Source organism: Cephus cinctus, unplaced genomic scaffold, assembly GCF_000341935.2.
Source record: "Cephus cinctus unplaced genomic scaffold, Ccin1 Ccin1_scaffold0101, whole genome shotgun sequence".
Classification (NCBI taxonomy): Eukaryota; Metazoa; Arthropoda; class Insecta; order Hymenoptera; family Cephidae; genus Cephus; species Cephus cinctus.
Window position 1 is genome coordinate 2,231,540 of NW_014332838.1, and position 18,778 is coordinate 2,250,317.

The window sequence follows — 18,778 nt, forward strand, 5'->3', positions numbered from 1 at the left end:
TATCACCGGCTATTATTTTGTAATTGAATTTGAAAGTGAAATAGCTAATGCAAGTGCAAACACGAGTTAACTCGTGGCCGGTCAACAATGTGTTAAGATTCACGTAAATTAGGTGGAAAAGGTATATGCACCTAATGTAAGCAATGTATTTAATGATGATCTCGTCAATATGCAATACGAGTTCATATTTTTCCTATAAAATTCACAGTTCACCATCGTGATATCTAATTTGATGAAATTATCATCAATTTCGTATGCAATGTTCAAATTTTAATAATTAATAACAATGATAACCATCTCATCTTGTACAAATATTTTGTTGATATCGATAATAACGTTAAACTTGTTGCATCGAATGTTGTATTATTTTCATATAAAATTCCATGTTAAACTTATATTCCAGCATCCGATGCATTCCTAATTGGAATTAATAATTTATCTAAAATATTTTTCAAAATTGATAATTTTGTCAATATGCATAAATTATTGATACTTACAGTCGACTGACACTTTTATCTGCTTGCTGACCGTAGGTGGTATCCCGTTACTAGCGATGCAAAGATAAGAGCCCATATCTAATCTCGAGATCCGTGACATTTCCAGAGTATCGCCCTCGAATTCGATCACTAAAGATATTCAATAAGTAAGCTCAGCCCTTAAGAATCGTCTCTTTGGAACGAAATGTAAAAATAAAATTTATGGGAGTCTTACCTGACAGGCTCTTGTTGATGGAGATTTTGGAGCCATCATCCCTCTTCCAGCGTATACTGGGGGTGGGACTTCCCTTAGCTTTACAGGTGAGACTCAAATTTGCACCTTCTCGAACAATGGCATCCGAGGAGCTCTGCGAGTCATCAATGTCCGGGGGAACTGTCATAACAGAAACACAGAGTACTATGAATTAATAAAAAAAATATGATCAGCATCTCAAAGGGATGGAGAAGCAAGGGTCTTATGACAAGGGTGAGACTGACTCTCTTCCTTATTGAAAAGAAGCGAAACTGAGTGGTAGCTGGTACTCTATATATAGAGAAGGTGGTATTATAAGGGTAGAGGGTGAGTGAGTGACTGATAGGAGAGGGGAAGAGGGGATGGTGACGGCAGAATGATGGGCACACGTGTAACATTCTTTCAGATGCAAATCAATTTCACGTACGCGAGAGAAAGAATTTAGTTGTAATAGTGGAAATATTCGGAAGAGGGTGCAAAGGTAGTTGGAGGGTGTGAAAGGGGGAGGAGGTGAGACCAGGGAGAAATAGAAGAGGAAAGGAAGGGAAGTCGTAGAACGGCTCGTGGATAAGGCCGAGAAGATCTCCTTTAAAAACTCGTGATCACCGATGATAAGAGACATCGTTGCGAAAGAAATGTCTGATTTTGCATTGCTATACAGTTTACCTGCACGAGAGACAAATTTATGTAGAATGGAGACAAAAGTCTTTCTTTGAAACGCTTGAGTAAGAGTGCATGTGCGCAGAACAAGTATTGAAGCGTGTATACTTGAGACCGTAAATTGAAGGATTAGAATCGCTCGAACAAGTAGTTGACTGTCGCGATGGCTCAGGTTGCCCGGAGTCAGTAAAGTCCCAAGGAAAAGGAAGGAATGGAAGTATGGATGGATGTAAAACAGACTTGAGGGATTTTGGGTACGACTTTGTATTAGAAGATAGGCTAGAGTTAGTTCAATCGTTGAACAGTGGGACGTCCGTAACCTAGTTTTGCTTTTATGTCCCTTGCTAATAAAACATCTTAACTCTCATTAAAATCGATCTTCACCATTCCCATTACGATCCTTACCTTTCAGCTCATCCCAATGTCATTATTCATATTCGTAGAGTAATATTCTTGATTTCACATTTATGTAAGTAGTAAAAGAATAGTCCGATCGCCACCTCGTCCTTACGTAACAATCAAGAACAAATACAGCTGCCACTTATGAGAAGCAAATATTTTGTCCAAGACATTTGTAATATGTATCTGTACAGTTGGGCGATGCAATGCTATAGAAAATTACAGACAATCCAGGTTTAAAAGTTCTTCGACCTCGTGATTAGAATTGTCTGTATGTTATGACTGGTACCTGTTACAGGTCACGTGTTAATAAAGCACGTGGAATTTGAAGAGCGAAGCGGAATTTCGCGCATTAAGAATTTTCGACACTCTGAAGGAAGATCCGAAATATTTACAACTCTCTAATACAGTTGGTTTTGAGTTTAAAGTACCGTAATAAAAAAAAAGATCGATAATACTGTCTATGTGCCTTTTGGATTGGACATGAAATCTAGGGAAGATTATTATATAGAATTCTTTGAGTATAGAGAAGTATAAAGTGAATGTTTCTCCGATGAGTGTACCGTGTTCTGTATAAGGTGAAAATAATATTATACTATCTTCCTATTCATTGGCCTTATTTCATTCCCTCGCGATAGAAAATCTTGCTTCATTCATTCATCGCATTTCCAGCATGCTCATTACTGTTTTACTTTACATGAGGAATATAGGACGGAATTTATTATTATTGCCGATTCCATTCACATCACATTTCGATGCACTAGCCTCAAAGTATAACGTCGTTAAGGCACGTCGAGACACGAACTCGAGAACTAATGATAGGATCCTATGTCAAGGTGCAATTACCACTTTGACTTTCACGAAATTTCTCGAGATCGAACGAAACGATTCAACAAGGAACTTTGTTCTAGGGACAATTACACAAAACATATACTGTTCCTTGAAACGCAAAATTCGTACAATAAACTTTATAGAATGAGAATTAAAAAGCCCCCGTCAAACTGTCCGCCATAGTAACATACATCATATTATACGTGCAACAATCTATTAGCCACGACAAAGTTTGCCTGGTGATTGTACAGGTGCATTCGTACAAATTAAAAAAAAAAGTAACAATGGCATTATTTTTTATTTCCGCATCAAAATCAACAGCATGCAGAGGCAAAATAATGATTTCGGAAAGATTTTTTAATAATGTCAGTACTGAAATTGCACAGCTGACCTCAATATATACACGCGGTTTATTGACGCCCGAAGGAAAACAAATTTCCATTCAGCACTGTCGAAAGCGCACGAGAAGACATTCCAACGAATTCACATAATACCACCCGAGTGCACAGTGAATAATAAACGTATAACATAATATATGTTATACGACACATGCAAATATAATGTGACAGAATTCAAGTATTAAATATTAGACGCTAGCCGTCAATCATAATAAATGATAAAATCCACCAAGAAAACATGAATTAATCCTGCAATCTGCCAGCGAGAAAGTGTCATTGCATTTCAAGTTCATCTCCATTATGCTCAAGTGAACGTACTGGGAGTATTTCGAAATGATGATAGACATTTTTCACGTCACAGATATCAGACTCTACGCGGTAAAACAGGGTCGCACTACATATTCATAAATAGACCATTAAAAATCCAACGTTCGATGATCCTACCAACTAAAGTGACTTATAATATATTATATCTTGTACGTATTTTTTTAACTCGACACCGATAAAGAAAATCCGAGAGCTAACCTACGTCACGTCCGGCCGTCCACCCTTTCGTCCATGAATCCACATGTCAGGCGGACACCGGCCAATCTTCGTTTCACCGGGACCTGACAAGGCGGTATGTCCTGGGAGTTGAGGTGGAACAGGCTCAACTCTATCCTATCGAACCTTTCAGACAAGACGGTAGCTTGTCGATTTTTGGGAAGGCGCAAAATCAAGAAACGCAACCGTAGCTGCTGGATATTTGAGGTCGCATAAAATCAGCAAAAGCAACTGGATTCACGAACGGGAGCAAACGGTTACGGAAATGCACGGCCGCTCAGGTTGCTAGATCGAGATAGAGGGTCGTAGTAAACATCAGGTAAATAGTGCAGGAACCAGGGAGCATTTGATCGAGAACGTAACGGAACGAATCGGAGCTATAAAATCGAAAGCCCTCCACCAACTAATAAATTAGGAGTCCTCGCCGGAGCTGGTTCAACTAATCCGTGAAGGCCGAGAACTGTATTCAGAGGACAGTTTAGGTGGACACTGTACTGGAGCACAACACTGCACCTCCGAAACGCAGAAAATCGATAGGAATTTCAGGATATTGCGAGAGCAACGAAAACTACACAAGGGAGAACTTTGTATACCATATCGGAAATACAGTTAGAAAAACTATCAACAGATAATACGGGAGCGCGAGGTAGCTCGAGGCACCTAGATCGGTGTCCCAAGACAGACTGCTTCGTACATAGTCAAATTCAAGAACTAATCACTCTGATTGGTCGAGATTCTTATGGCCCATAACTCTTGTTCTCTCCCTCGAGTCGTCCCTTTAAACTAAATCGAAAGCGTTCCTTAGTGAATCGGTACGTAACTCTTAGACAGCCTCCACGGACGCTTTCCCAGAGCGACAGTTGGGCAGAACCATAGCTTCGTAATCCTTAAATTTACGGTCCGAAGTACGCACGCTTCAACACTCGTTCTACGCACATGCAACATTTACTCGAGCGTTCCAAAGAAAAAGACTTTCCTCCTCGATTCTACATGTACACAGCAAATAAGCCAAACTATCGATCTGCTTCTGCGTATCCACCAGCTAAATCGAATATAGTATAAGTAAGCAGTAAAGAAATAAAACGATCGATCTTTTTCTATGAACCCACGGAGTAAAGCCACTTACTAAATAGATAGAATCATAAGTGTACCGTTACAGGGGTTACAGTTAACGCACGTCCGGGCAATCCTATGAATTACCACAGGTGTTCGCCGATATCCTACATTAATGCTAATGTCGACTGTTACCGAATTGTTGAGCAAGCGCAGATTGAACGGAAGCCCTGTTATACTGCAGCAACGGACTGTTGATGCATTATTCAGGCGGAACGCCACGTGTTGTGTTGTGCTGTGTTGCGTTAACTTGTCCTAAACTCTGGTATACCGGCAAAAGGTGGCGAAGGTAGAATGAAGGATAGGGGGAAGAGAAGAAGAAAGGTGGGGGAATTAGAGGGTGGAATGAAAGTTCGAAAAAAAGGGAGGATGGGCTACCGCGAAGCAAAAAAATACGTGACTCGTAATTGGCCACTTGACTACTTCAATAGAGTTGCGGATCAGGACCATTCGAACATTTCTATAAACATATATATAATGATAAGGTTCGTATGTCGCTATACGTATGGCTTTGCATACAGCTATCGTAATAGTACTCGTATAAACCACTAAGAAGAGCTGGCGCTAGTGGTACTCCACTATTCCGTGAAATTGGCTGAGATAAATCGAAAAAATTCTTTGTATACATATTTTTCACTCAGAACGATCACCGTTGCACTAATTAGGATGCTGTTATCATGGACTTTGTCGCTTTTATTATATTTTACAAAGAACGACTTGAAGTCTCGACTTTATTTCTACTGATGTACCGAGCAACGAAATGCCTATAAGATTCAAGTGAAAGAGCGGTGGGACTGAGAGCAACAGAGAGGGACGATGGGGATGCTAGAAATTCGAGGGTGAGGTATCGTGAATATTTCGAAAAAAAGGGATAAGACGTCGTTGGGCTATTGGGAGAGGAAATAGGAATAACTGTTGAAGCGAAACGTTGCTGATCTTTACGAGCGTCGCGTAAGAGAAAGCTAAATTATTCACATTGAAAATAACGGAGGCGAAGATTTTGATTTGGTTTTCTTCTCCTTTTCTTCGTTCTCACTCACTCTCACTCTCGGTCTTATCTCCCTCTCTTTCTTTATCCTATCCGCCCAAGAAATTCTTGCCTCTATGCTATCGAATTCCTGACGTCCCTTGCCGAGTTCACTCTTCTCCAAGAAACGTTTCGGTATCCCTCATTCCGTTGTAAAGTTACTTTCTCTTATTTTCCCTAACCATTACCTTTTTCCATGCCGTTATCCATTACATTCGCGACGAATACCGACTACAACGAGAGCCACCTTTGCCCGTCCCGGTAACAACGTGTGCGTTAATTTTATGCATCGATCCCATTTCCATTTCCAGTCCGACCATTTTCACTCGACGTCCCTTTAAATGGCGCGTCGCAATTATGCTGCTCTATAAATACCACTAATGGAACCGAGAGACAGACGAGAGGGATAAACATATATGTCTGTATACAGATACAAATAGAGAGACGAGCCAGTCGCATCTTAAATGTATTATTCACACACAAGAACACTTCCGGCGACAGTTTGCACTATTATCCGCGACGTAGCGCGAATTCGATTTCTGCCAAGCACCCGTGAAAGCGTTCTGTGTATATATATATATATGTATATCTGTGTATATACACATGTATGTATATCCCATCTCGTCCTGTCCCATTCCGCATTCCCGTCCTTTGCCATGTCCCATTCCGTGTTTCACGTCCCAAACGATCTCTTTTCCGAGAGATATACCTAGTATTTTCCACAGGGCGTCACTCTTTATTCCCTTCCTGCAATTATCTCAAATAATTTTCAACCTTTCTCATTGGTCGCGGTTATTGCTTTTTTTGGTGTTTCGAGAGTCTTGTCGCGACTCTCGAGCCACATCCAAATATGCAAATGACTAATTGCCACTCGGTAGTTATTCCTTGGGTCACAAAGGCCTCGACAATTTGGGAATTAGAAATAGGCTACTAAATACGTGGTGCAAATTTTCGGCAGAAATTAAAAGTTAATATTGCCCGTGCATGTACACGTATTAATTGAATCGCGTCGAAAAATGTATATATATTTCAATAAAAGCGTTAAAGTGCTCTTCGTTTTCTCTTCAAAGAGATTTTTGGCATTTGAGAATTTTTTGCTATTCCCAATCGATGTTCTTGTACGTCCTCGCGATCAGCAATTGTATCTTCGCAATCTGTAAACGAAGTTTAAACGAAGGCACGAAGTGAGGATCGAAAGTTGAAAAGGTCGAGGCCCATTACGGGGAATCCCCCGTTTCCATCCACTCCGGCGGTCCGAGCCCATTCGCAGCTTTAAACCGCATAAAAGTGAGATCCCGCGGTTTTGCCTTATTTACGACACGGTAAATAGAGGGCGGCGCCACTGGCAGCGCTAAAGGGATCATAGCTGTAGAACGCGGGCAAAGTTAAGAGACCTTATGGGAAAGGTATGGGGAAGGTTAGAAAAGGTAGAGAAGCCAGGGAGTAAAATGTGTTAGTATACTGTACTGTATAACCATATAGGGTTTCAGCACGTATGAACGTGGAGTTTGTGTGTATATATATGCGGTGAGAAAATCTAATAGATTTTCGCTGAGCAGTGATGCAATATACTTCCGCGGCCTAGCCGCGTGAGTTATGGCGTGTTGGTATTATGTTGGGCTGTTGGTATTATCACGAAGTGCCGAGTGGCGCGAGTCTTGTATTTGTGTGCGGAGGGCAAGAGTCCCGTGGAAACAATTAATCTAGCCCTCTGATTACTCCTCCGACTCCCAGCGCCGGTGAGATGTCAAAACTCGAGATATTAATATGTTCTCTCTGTTGGCAGGGCCGTATACCCTCTTCTGATTAAATTATTATTGTCCCGTCTTTCGAGCCAGTGTCGGATATAGAAGGGGAGGCTTTGTCGCATCGACTATACCGAGGGCCACTTTACCTTTATCGTCCACCCATCTTTCCTACGCCCTCTCTCTACGTCCCTTTGCTTCATCCCATGACATCTTTGAGAACGAGGAAAAAAAGAAGGATCGGTAAGCGTATACCTATAGGCTACAGGGAAGACCTATAGCATGCATAACCAGAGTGTCAGAGATCTTTACTTCTCCGAAGAAGATTCCCGGAGCTCTGGGAAATCGAGTTTACTCATCCTGAAGTGAACCTTCTGAAACGGATGGGTTGGCTCCTTGACAATCGTGACGATGCATGACGGATCGTTCTTAGTCTGGCTGGATCCCATATATTTTATTTCATTATTTTTGTCTCTTTTTCATATCTCAGCTACGTCGTCCATCCTCGGATCTTCTCCCATGACAATTTATGGGTACAGTGAAATCTCCGTAGTCGGAGGCGAGCGGGTACCAAAGTCGTGTAACGATGGAGATATTCTGAACGAAAGTTGTAAAGGTGCGAACGGACTATCGAATGGCAACTATCAAGTGGTTCGTGCAACAGGTGAGGTTTCAACTATTGTGCCTTCAATTTATTGGTACTGATTGAGATCTTGACTTACCTACGACGTGAAGGTAGCCATATTGAGTTTTTGCGGTGGCAGTGTTGATCTGGCACATGTACTTTCCCATGTCTTCTTCTTGTACGTCGTTGATATGTAGGAACCAAGTTCTGTGCTTGTCGTGAGAGACCGTGATCCTCGGATTCCTCGTGATAACGTGATTGTGCACGGTGAGAATGGCGCTCTTGTCGAAGAGCATCCAGGCCACCTAGAATGACAAGATACATTTTATAACAGAGACGTCCACTTCATCTTCCGCGACTGTACACGCGTTATGAAAACTCTAAAGTGGGCGCAAACTAAAAGAAAGTAGAAAAACGATAGAGAATGGGTAAGGCGAGAAGAAAGGGAAATGGAGGGGGAAATAGAAGTAACACAGTAAATCCGGTCTACGCCGGAAGATCGTTAACCCGGAAGCTGAGCGCAGTAGTGGTAGTGGTAGTAGCTTCTTCTCCCAGTGGTACGTCTCTCGGAATGATCTACAGTGGCTTCGCGAACGATGATCTACGTACACAGCAAGGATATGGATATTCATTGGACGGATAAATCGCGCGGGACTTCCTCGCCTACCTCTTGTCTCTGTTATCCTTCGAGGGTCCTGATGCCGCAGCACACTCCTCGGTGCGCGCAACGTGCGCATTTACGATCAAAAGTTTAAGCGAGAAGCCACCAAAAATATTGGTTGGCGGATGACCGAGTTCATCGGTACCAAAAAAGTATTCTCTTCAGAACTTTTGAAAATGTTCACGTCACACAGCGACGCTGAATACCCCGCGGCTATGAAATATTTATGTTTTCCTGTTTCAAAAGAGAGTTCCAAATCCCGCATGACCAGGGGGATCCCCCTGAGAAATAAGAAAGGCAGCCAACGTTTCATGTACTTTTAGAAGCAGCCTGCGATGCAGCTATATACATTTGCTCAGACCAATATTCCTTCGCGAATGCAATCTTGTTGTCTTGATAAATTGAATTGCCAATCCCATAAAGAACCCATAATTAATTATCATAGCGTACTATGCAAACATTGTACGCATATACGAGCTATATGTAAATCGCTGTGGAATATCGATCGTGCGTTTATATATCTCCAGTTGGCGATCGTTGCAAAACAGAATGACGCTTCAGAAATCACAAATCCTCTTTTGCTCTATTCGCTCGGCGTGGTGTTTTCATTACGAGCCATTAGCTACGGTACCGGTGCCAAACGTTCCAACAGGTTCCCTCGCATAGCTCCATCCTGGCCATTTTAGTGCCTGGCTTAGCCAAAGAGCCCATGGCCCCTTCGTATATAGCAGAACCGATAAAACGACAGTCGAGAAGAACGCCAAGAAGATCGTTATGCACGTTGGTTCGCTTGCAAAATTTTTCAAGCATCGGCATGCAAGCCCATCCAAAGGGAAGATGGATATCGAACCAGAGTTTGTTCCCGGGTCAGAACGAAGCATTGATTCCTTGGTACGAGGAGAGTTACAGCTTTGTTTACTAGGAACTCGACGAGCTCAGCGCCGTCCAGTCTAGCTCGAGTTGTCTGTGTGCATGCTGCCATTTCTACCGGTCTCGTTCGTACAGCAGCTACGTTAAGATCTACCCTTCACCCTCGTCCCACCGTCACCAGGAGCAGCGCTAGTAACAGCAGCAGCCAGCAGCAGCCAGCAGCAGCCAAGCAAGACTCAACCCCTTGCGAATACGCAGACAGTCCCCGTAGCAGTCAGTGCCACCCTCTTCTCATATGGGAAGTTGGAGCACATTCCGGTTAAACGTGTTACAACCACTTAGCCCACAAGCTGTCGACTCTCGTAGCCTAGACGTCGCATTAATTGGCATACGACACTAAACGCTCTAAACGCTCGTATATCCTATGCTCAGTGGGTAGATCCATCTGACGTAATGAGAGGGATCCGTTGGGATCTGTCGGAAGATTCCTAAGGGTATTAACTCTTGTATTAAACTAACGCACTCGGCTGGCTGGATAATCATGTTGCACGAAGACGTCAGTGACTTTTTATTATATTTCTTTTTATGATATTGTACATTTATTAACTTAATGTTACGTCATCTATTTTATATACATAAGCGTCTTATCTATAGACACCCTGAGGGTCGGCGGCATCAAAGTGAATTCCTGAAAGATATCTAACCACTCCTCGCCGGCTTTCATCGTTCTTCGGTGGGTGTAGGGTGCCTTCGCACTTCGCCACTTCTGAGAGCAAGTTGCTTTATTTTCCTTTTCGTTTTCAGCATTATATCCCCCCATGTTTTTTCCATCTTCCACCTTTACTGGCTCCTCTTTACTCTCGGTTTCTCATCCTCTCCTTTTCATCCTTTTCTACGCTCACCCTGGTCTTGTGTTTCTCGAAAGTTCTGACGTTTCTGGTACAGCCGCTTGTTGTCACTCGTGGAAAATAAAGGAACCCAGTGGGAAGGCCAGAGGGTGTCAGCTACTCTTGACAAAAAACAGGACGTCCCTCTTTTTCCAATCGAATTCACGGGGCATGCTTTGCACGAGTGAACGAGGGTTCATATTTCGTTGAGTGGATGTCAAAACACGTGTAATTAATAACTTCCAAGCCTTATGGTCAATGTTCGTGGTCAGTGATGGCGGACCGCGACGTCGACACTGTATGTACAGCAAGATTTCTTGCTGCATCAGCGGCACCCATGTGCCATTAGATTTTGCCATTGTTGTCTCCATCGTCAACACTTTCTTACGGTACCGTAGCTTCTTCGTTCGCCGTACCGCGCCAAGAAGATGGCTGATTCGATTTAAAAATCATTCCCTAAGTGCTTCTGGTAGATATTCCCTTTCGGGACGGGAAAAATAGGACTGACTTTGCTTTTTACTCGGTAATCTAGTTCGCTTTTATCCCCAATATCCTATTGTTCTGTGCTTGTGAATTCTCCATTGATAAATATGTCGTTGATAAGTGGATAACCACATTGAAAATAGTAATTACACATTCAATCGATGGGATATTCACGATTTGTAAAAGGTACATTAGTAGCTATCAATAAATCACTAAATCTGTATAGCTTTTGTTATAAAATATTTACATTGCCTACGTGAAAAATACTTTATATAATATTTGAAACAATAGCCATTTATCATACATACAGTATATATAAAAAACGTTAGCACTAATCGACGATGATTTCTTTCTAAAAAAAAAGATACAATTATGGAGGTCCCTCTTAACGAATATAATTAAATTTACGTAGTCGGTGCGGATTACTCTCTCATTTCTTATAGTCATGACTCCATTAGAAAAAAGCAGTGTAGGACACGCGAGTAAACGTGATATTTCTCTTGGAACGAACCTCATGCGAATCCTAGGGATTTTATAAAAAGCGAATCTCAATATGCTAATTTGCCGTATAAATATGCTACGTATATAAAATTGTCTATCAAAAATGTTAAATCCAGAACTACAGATAATGTACCATAGATTCTCTATATTTATTTATACGTGTTTATCTTGAAGCAGTTTATATTTGCCAAATAGTCACTGGTTAAAGCCGATTCAGCGTAGCCTCAAAGGGAAATTTTGTGTATATGTATGTCGGTACGAGAAGGTGCTGGTGGTAGAGGACTTGGTTGGATAAAAGTCAAACGTAATGTATCCACTTTATGGCAGACTTGTTTTACATGTGAGAAATGCAAAGAATAAATAGTTTGTATACATTATATATTCGAAACATATATCGAGTCAGGAGAAAAGTCAAAGATTTCTTATCAATTTTTATGACAGCGTCTGCGAATTTAGTTTTGAGATTATATACGTAACTGTATCCTTGTTATATCAGGATAGCCAATAGTAATAAATACTTCTTGCACACCGAGTCACGATTACGATTTTTGCGAATAGTATCCGTACTAATTTATTTTTTGATTTTTCCGAAGCACGCACGAGCCATGATAACGGGCGTTATGTGAAACCTTTGTTGTTTAGTTTAGTTCCGCAGCATCTGGCACGCTGAAGAACGTGGGCTGGGATCGAGGTTTGGGGTAGGAGAACGTAGGGAATGGGAATCGAGGTTACGGGGTTTGGGACGAGACTGGGAATGGGGATTGGCGAATAGAAGGGGGAATGGCGAAGAGGACCACGGGTTGAAGGGGTAGGTGGAGGAGAGGGACGGAGACTTGTGGTATATGTTTCTCTAGTCAAGGCACGCGCGACGTAATTGTGAGGGTGGAGGAGCAGGACTGGAGCCGTTCGCTGGCGGAGATGAACGAAGGGTGCAGGAAACTCGTGGTTCGCTCGGGAGTAGAGGGGTGGCTCATTAAACCAGGCTGACTACCCACACGGCATACGGGATCGGCAATAAAATCATCCCCTGATCATCAAGGTGATAAAACTAATATTCTTTTAGGAAGAAAAAAGGATGAGAGAAATCGTCTTCCATGTGGCTTCTGGGCTCAAAGCGATTGAAAATTAAACGGTACTGCCCACGCGTATTACCTATCCATTACTAACGCTATTAGCGCTGCTACTATAGGCGGTGGCTATATGTATACTAACTCGACCTGAAAAATGCGCGGCATCCTCGGCTTAACGATTCGTGCTTAACGAGCATTTTATTTTCTCCATTTGACTGGACGGCTTTCAATGGCTACGAGCTTCTCTAACTGCTCCGATAGGCGATTACCGATATGTAGGTAGGATAAAGCGTCTATTCAACAAATAAAAATGACAATTTATACAGAAAATATTCTGTTGTCCATACCTAGTCGAATTGTATTCCTATAGCAGCTGTAGGAAGACATTTTTTCTATTATTTTTCGGCGGAAATTTACGATAAAAATCCAACAATTGACAGTTAATTACATCGATCAATAATGGATATTGAAAGTTTATACTTCCATAAAGTCAAAACAGAAAATCCAAAGAGTCAAGCCATGATTGGTGGAAAGACTCCACAAACGTACTGTCGTAAATGAGCAAATGATACGCACCCGCGCTATTCTACTAGCATTAGTTATAAATTGCCGAAGATAACAATAGAGAAATGAATTGTTACGAGAGTCCACGGTGAAATTTTTCTAACTCACCAACAAGATCTATGGGAATCCACTACTACTTCTCTCTGGTAAAGCCGCAATAGACGAGGAAAATAATGTACTCCACGTTAAACATTAATATAGTAATTGTGAAAATTTAGTTTTTTCATATGAGTTTATACATTAAATAAGGTATGAATTAAAGTTTCACTCGGTATATATTTAAGTCTTAAAACTTTTACATAACAATAAAAAGAAATGTGCTATGCCTCAAATTTCACTATTGCTGTCCTCGTTATTTGGGCGTTGATCTTACAGATCTTTTGATCCAATTTTATTGCAATTTGATGAATTATTCTAAAATAAGGAGATTGTTTGAAAATTCCATGATGTCCCACGATGTTACCGTGATTATTACGATAATTTTTAATGAAAAATTCTCTCCGCGTGGGTAATGAAAGGTAAAAATTGCGAGTTCTCTCTTTATATCCGTGTATAATTAATTCTCAAGTACATACTCCTGCTAACGTATTTTTCTGGTAATATCCACAAGGGTCTCTACAGATAATGGTCGACGTGGCAAATCATGGCAATTTCAAGCCAATTGTTTCGTCCGTTCTTATCCTACCGAGAGTCCTGGGCGCATCCTTTATTCCAGTGATGTAAAAAATCATCGCAATTTCTAAGGAGTCACAGTCTGCGTAATTTTTTTCACCCCACTCTCCGAATACTGTTTCTCTCTCTCTCTCTCTCTCTCTCTCTCTCTCTCTCTCCCTCCCTCCCTCTCCCTCTCTCTGTCTCTCTCTGCCTCTCTGTAAAAGACGCAGAAGACCAGTCTCTCTGGTCTTTTCTTTTTTTCGCTAACAAGAAATATTCCGTAGATATGGACTTTGTTCGGAAAGTTGTAGTATACTCTCTCTCTCTCTCTCTCTCTCTCTCTCTCTCTCTCTCTCTCTCTCTCTCTCTGTCCCTCTCTCTCTCTGTCCCTCTCTCTCTTTCTCACTGACCTTATTTCATTCTAACCTCTCTACTGTGAGCTTTCCTTCGTTTTTTTCTATCGCTGCAAGATGCGACGACGATTTACCTCTTGGAAAGACTGCAGGAACTTTCCCTTCGTGCAGAAACAAACCGACAGACAGTTTACATAGGGTGCACAATAAGAGGCGCGGTAGAGGCGTTGAGGTATTTATATTAGCTTCTAGTGGGATGACAGTGATCTACCGGGAATTCCACCCTGTGTCCTCCCACTTTCTTTTTTTTCGACTTTTTCTCTCTTGTCTCTCTCTCTCTCTTTTCCCCCCTAGCCAACCTCTCTCCCAGGGCCGCCGTTGAGTCCAAATGATAAAATAAAAGCCGTAACTACTATTCTACTGGGACATCGACGACTCGCACAGTAGTGATCAAATGTATTTAACAAAAAAAACGTATAAATGAACGAAATATACTCGGAGTAAACGAAGGACTGGTGTTCCGCTGTATTTTAAAAGTATTTCTGTTTAACTAACGTATAGTTTAATTTCGTCGCATCGCAATGGCGCTGTGGACGCATGCGACTATAGGATAACGAGCTCCGATACCGCCGAAAGAGTTCACGTTTTAACAAACAAAAATTCGATAAAAACGTAACCATAATATTATTCATACTTATTACGAAAATAGTTCTTTACGTGCATTCTTATACGCATTGAGTATGTAAATTGCGCAAAATAACGTTCCATCGATTCACGAAGTCAATGGCAATATATTTTTGTTTACATCTACTACAAACGCGTCATTAGGTCATACGTAATCTCTTTCTTCCTTCCTTTCGTAAAACTAAGATTTTTACCTAAAAAGCTGAAGAAAACGTCTCGCGCAAGTATATTTACGTGCATGGGATACTTGTCGAGATCTTAACATAAGATTATATTTCAGCGTGGTATATAAAGATCAGTGAGAGCATCATACAAAAAACATGATCTCCTTGACATATAGGGGCAATGAAAAGCCGTCAAGCAAATCACAGGCAGGATATCTGTCAACCGTAAAATAATATACGATCGATCGTATCGATTTATCAGTACAAGATGTTTTCTATGCGATCGTCATTCTTGTAAATCTCCCATTCACCCTCGCTTCCTTATACATTTTATATTTATCTTTTTCCCTCTTGTCTTTTTATTCCACGAGTACGTCGCGCCTGGTCCTTTTGCGAAAGTTGAAAGACCGCATCGGGGTTAGGGGTAGAATCTGGGGTGAGAATTTGCTCTTGTATTGGTGCTAGAGTTTCACTGCTTTGGGGGTGCTGCCAGTCGACACGAAGGTATACAACCCCCCCCCCCTCCGCCCAACTACTAGATGTCGCTAGGGTTGAAGGGATGCAGGCTGTCGCGTACAACTTTACCAATATCCAACGCGAACATACAGACATGGAGACTGGACCGTGGAATATACATTTGTATATTTGTATCTTCATGCATGCTACCCCAACTCTCGGTATAATATAGTGTATATATATACCTCTTTCTGAGTACATGCCGCTATATAAAGCCGCACTTACGCGATCGAACGAATGTACCAAAAGTCATATTATGACTTCGAATACTCGAAACGTCTTATCTCTTATTGTTAACCTACACCCCAAAAGAGAAAACAGGATTTTCATGGGGATCAATGCTATTGCTCGAAGCTCAGGATATAATGGTATACTTACGCGCATCCACGAATAACCATTCGCGTTCTACGTGAATGCATGTTGTCTTGCGAGTTTTACTACAGGATAATAGCCAAACTAAAAGTAAGATGAGATTTCAGCATGACTGCACGGTTTTTATGGTTACTATAATACCGTAGGCCTATCGCGAATTGTCTGGGTCGAAAGGAATTTTTAACCATTTTACGGCCAAACTTCCCAGCAATACCGGTTACGATGATATCGTTCCTTCTGAAATATTCATATCGTGTACCGACTCCCACGAACGAGACAGTTTCAATGTATGGTACATATGTATGCATATATGTATGGGACATGTAACATATATCGCCAAAGTGCGATACTGCGAAATCCATTAGACGCTCTACGAACGTTAATCGTTAGCGGTGAAATCGTTTCCCGTAATTACGCAAAACGAAGATTTCAAGAACGTGAATAGAAGCGAAAGAAGAAGATAGGATTTCCATCATCTGTACGACGTAATCTCATTAGAAGCAATTGTCGCTAATGCCAAAGCGCTGTGTAATCGCTGCATGGTAAATGAATTACGTACAATAATTAATTAGATAAATATACAAATTTAAATATTTTTCAAATTTTATTCACAGTAGTCGAAATAACTGTCCCGACCTGACCGTGTATTCCTGCATCCAACAATGCAGCATGCTTGAAAAAGAAAAGAGGGAACAAATGATAGCTATTTCTCGGCCTTGCTTAGCAAGTCCCGAAGGGAATCGGTGTCGAATATATTTGTCGTTAACGGAAGTAGTCCCTGTCGTCCGTGTCGAAGGAGTCGAAGTAGCATCGATGAACAAAGGAAACTTAAAAAATGTAGGTACGTATTTAGGATTAATAGCGGATCGGTCACAGTAATTTATCGCGTCCTACTGTTTCTCTCCTTTTCTCTCTACCACGGTTTTCGATTACTTTGGAGTGGCCGCTAGGTAGATACGTAAAGAGGGAGAGATAGAGATGGAGATAGAGAGAGGGTATCAACCGACAGGTATATATGGATACGTTCGGTCATTCTTGTACCAAAGCGAAAGCAGGACTGGTTGGTGTGCGACTGTCCATCCGATTGGAGCGTCTATCGTACTATTGGAGTATTAGGGGAAAGCACACAGTCCACTCTCGGAAACTACGCAACCGTTCTCTCTCACTCCTAGGGCTACTGTTACTGTTGCTGCTGCCTCCATTGTTCACTGACTGACTGTTACTCTTTCTCTCGGTCTATCTATCCCATTTTCGCCAATACTGTTTTCTCTGTACTCGTCCCCCTATGCTTCGAACCCTTTACTCGATCCATGGGCTCGTGACTCTCTTGCAGTCACCCTCTCTGTATCAACATCGTCCAGGAACAATCAGGAACTCTGATTGATTCTAGCTTGCAGTCCGCGGCTGCTGTGTGTCTTTGGGAAATAAAAGTATCTATTGGCGAGAATTTTTACCTCCTGAAAACTGATCGACGATGGCGATTGGGATTTATTGATAGATCTGGATTAATTTCTCTATGGGTATCAAATAAAACAAGGAGTTAACCGTATCTGGTATGATGGAGTCTCTAACTTTATTTTGTGTATGGGATTTAATGAAAATATAGCCGTCTGTTTGACTTCATGTGGATTTTTGAATATTTTGTCAACCAATAGTTTTGTAGACAAATAACGCTGGGATATTCTGCGAATTTAACTGAGAGAAGCGTTTAATAAACATAGAGAAATACGTAGACGTTCTGTGCGGTATGTTATGTGTATCCGCTTTTTGAAAAATGAAAAAAGAATTTTATCCATTTAGACATTTTTATTTATATGTATATGCTTGCGTTTCGACTTTGACATTAAATTGCTTAGAGACTGCTCGAACCTTATTTTACATGTGAATTTCAATCTAGTAGCCTGATTTGAATTCACCATATGCATCTAAGCATATGTTCTTTTATCATTTATAGGCTTAAAACACTTTCATATATTTTGTCCATTCGTACCTAAAAACTGACCGGTGTATTAGTTCTCCATATATAATGTATATATATAGTATGCTCATAGCCACTGTTATTATATGTGGCATATACGATAGGTTTCTATACGCATTCTACGTGATATTGGGTATCAAAATCCATAGACGTTCGTGGTTGCAATATGAATTTCTACGGGTAGAAATTGCAGAGAAATAAGGCCAATGGGCAATGCAGAAAACTGAAGTAGGAAACTATCTGTGCGTACAGGTTACTATTATGTCAGTGTCGGAAGGTTAACTTCACTTCTGGTTATGCTTACAAGGCCATTTACTGAGGCCAATAGACAGTGATTGACTGTAGCACTGATTGAAGGACGTCCAACTGCATTTTCCTGGTATTACGTACATTGCACCGTGCACCGTCATTCAATTCTCTCAGTAAACCTAACGACAACCATCGACCTGAAATCAAATTCGTTGCCTTCCCTGTAACTATGGACGAAATCAAAGTGTCCCTCCCATATACACGATTAACAGATTAGACGTCTCTCGAAAGGCCGATACGTAAATCAAAGCAAAACTACGAAAATTCCTACCGAATGACACGAAATATACTGGATCAGTCAAAAGCCATGGTACAAACGAAGCACGAAAGTTCGCGTTACCCAGCAACAATGTAGTGTCCATAGGGCCTGTGAGTGGCTTCAAGTTTTTTATCACCCGTCCGGGAAAACGTCGGTCGCCCCATTTTTCTAAAGCCAGTTGTGCATCGGTACTGCGGGTGCACGGTTTGTGGCTTGAAAGCTTTTTAATGACCGAATAAACTAGTAGACAGTCGGCTGAGCCGGTTGCATCGACGTAAACCAGATTTTTGGGAATTTCACTGTGTCAGCCTCGATGAAAAAAAGGTCACTGTACGTGGGTAACATCGGAGAGACGTGGAAGAGGGACAGTTGCGTGGAGATTG

General features: G+C 41.4%; 1 protein-coding gene across 2 annotated transcripts in view; it reads right to left on the bottom strand.

Annotated features, from left to right (window-relative positions):
• LOC107274771 (lachesin) overlaps window positions 1-18,778 on the bottom strand; it is a 105,909-nt gene that overhangs the window by 39,416 nt on the left and 47,715 nt on the right. For both annotated transcript variants that reach the window (XM_015754273.2, XM_015754272.2), the window contains exons 3-5: window positions 8,168-8,375; window positions 712-870; window positions 498-626 (exon numbers count right to left, since the gene is read on the bottom strand). In XM_015754273.2, coding sequence (XP_015609759.1) covers window positions 498-626; window positions 712-870; window positions 8,168-8,375 — 496 coding nt within the window. The remainder of the gene's footprint in view (window positions 1-497; window positions 627-711; window positions 871-8,167; window positions 8,376-18,778) is intronic.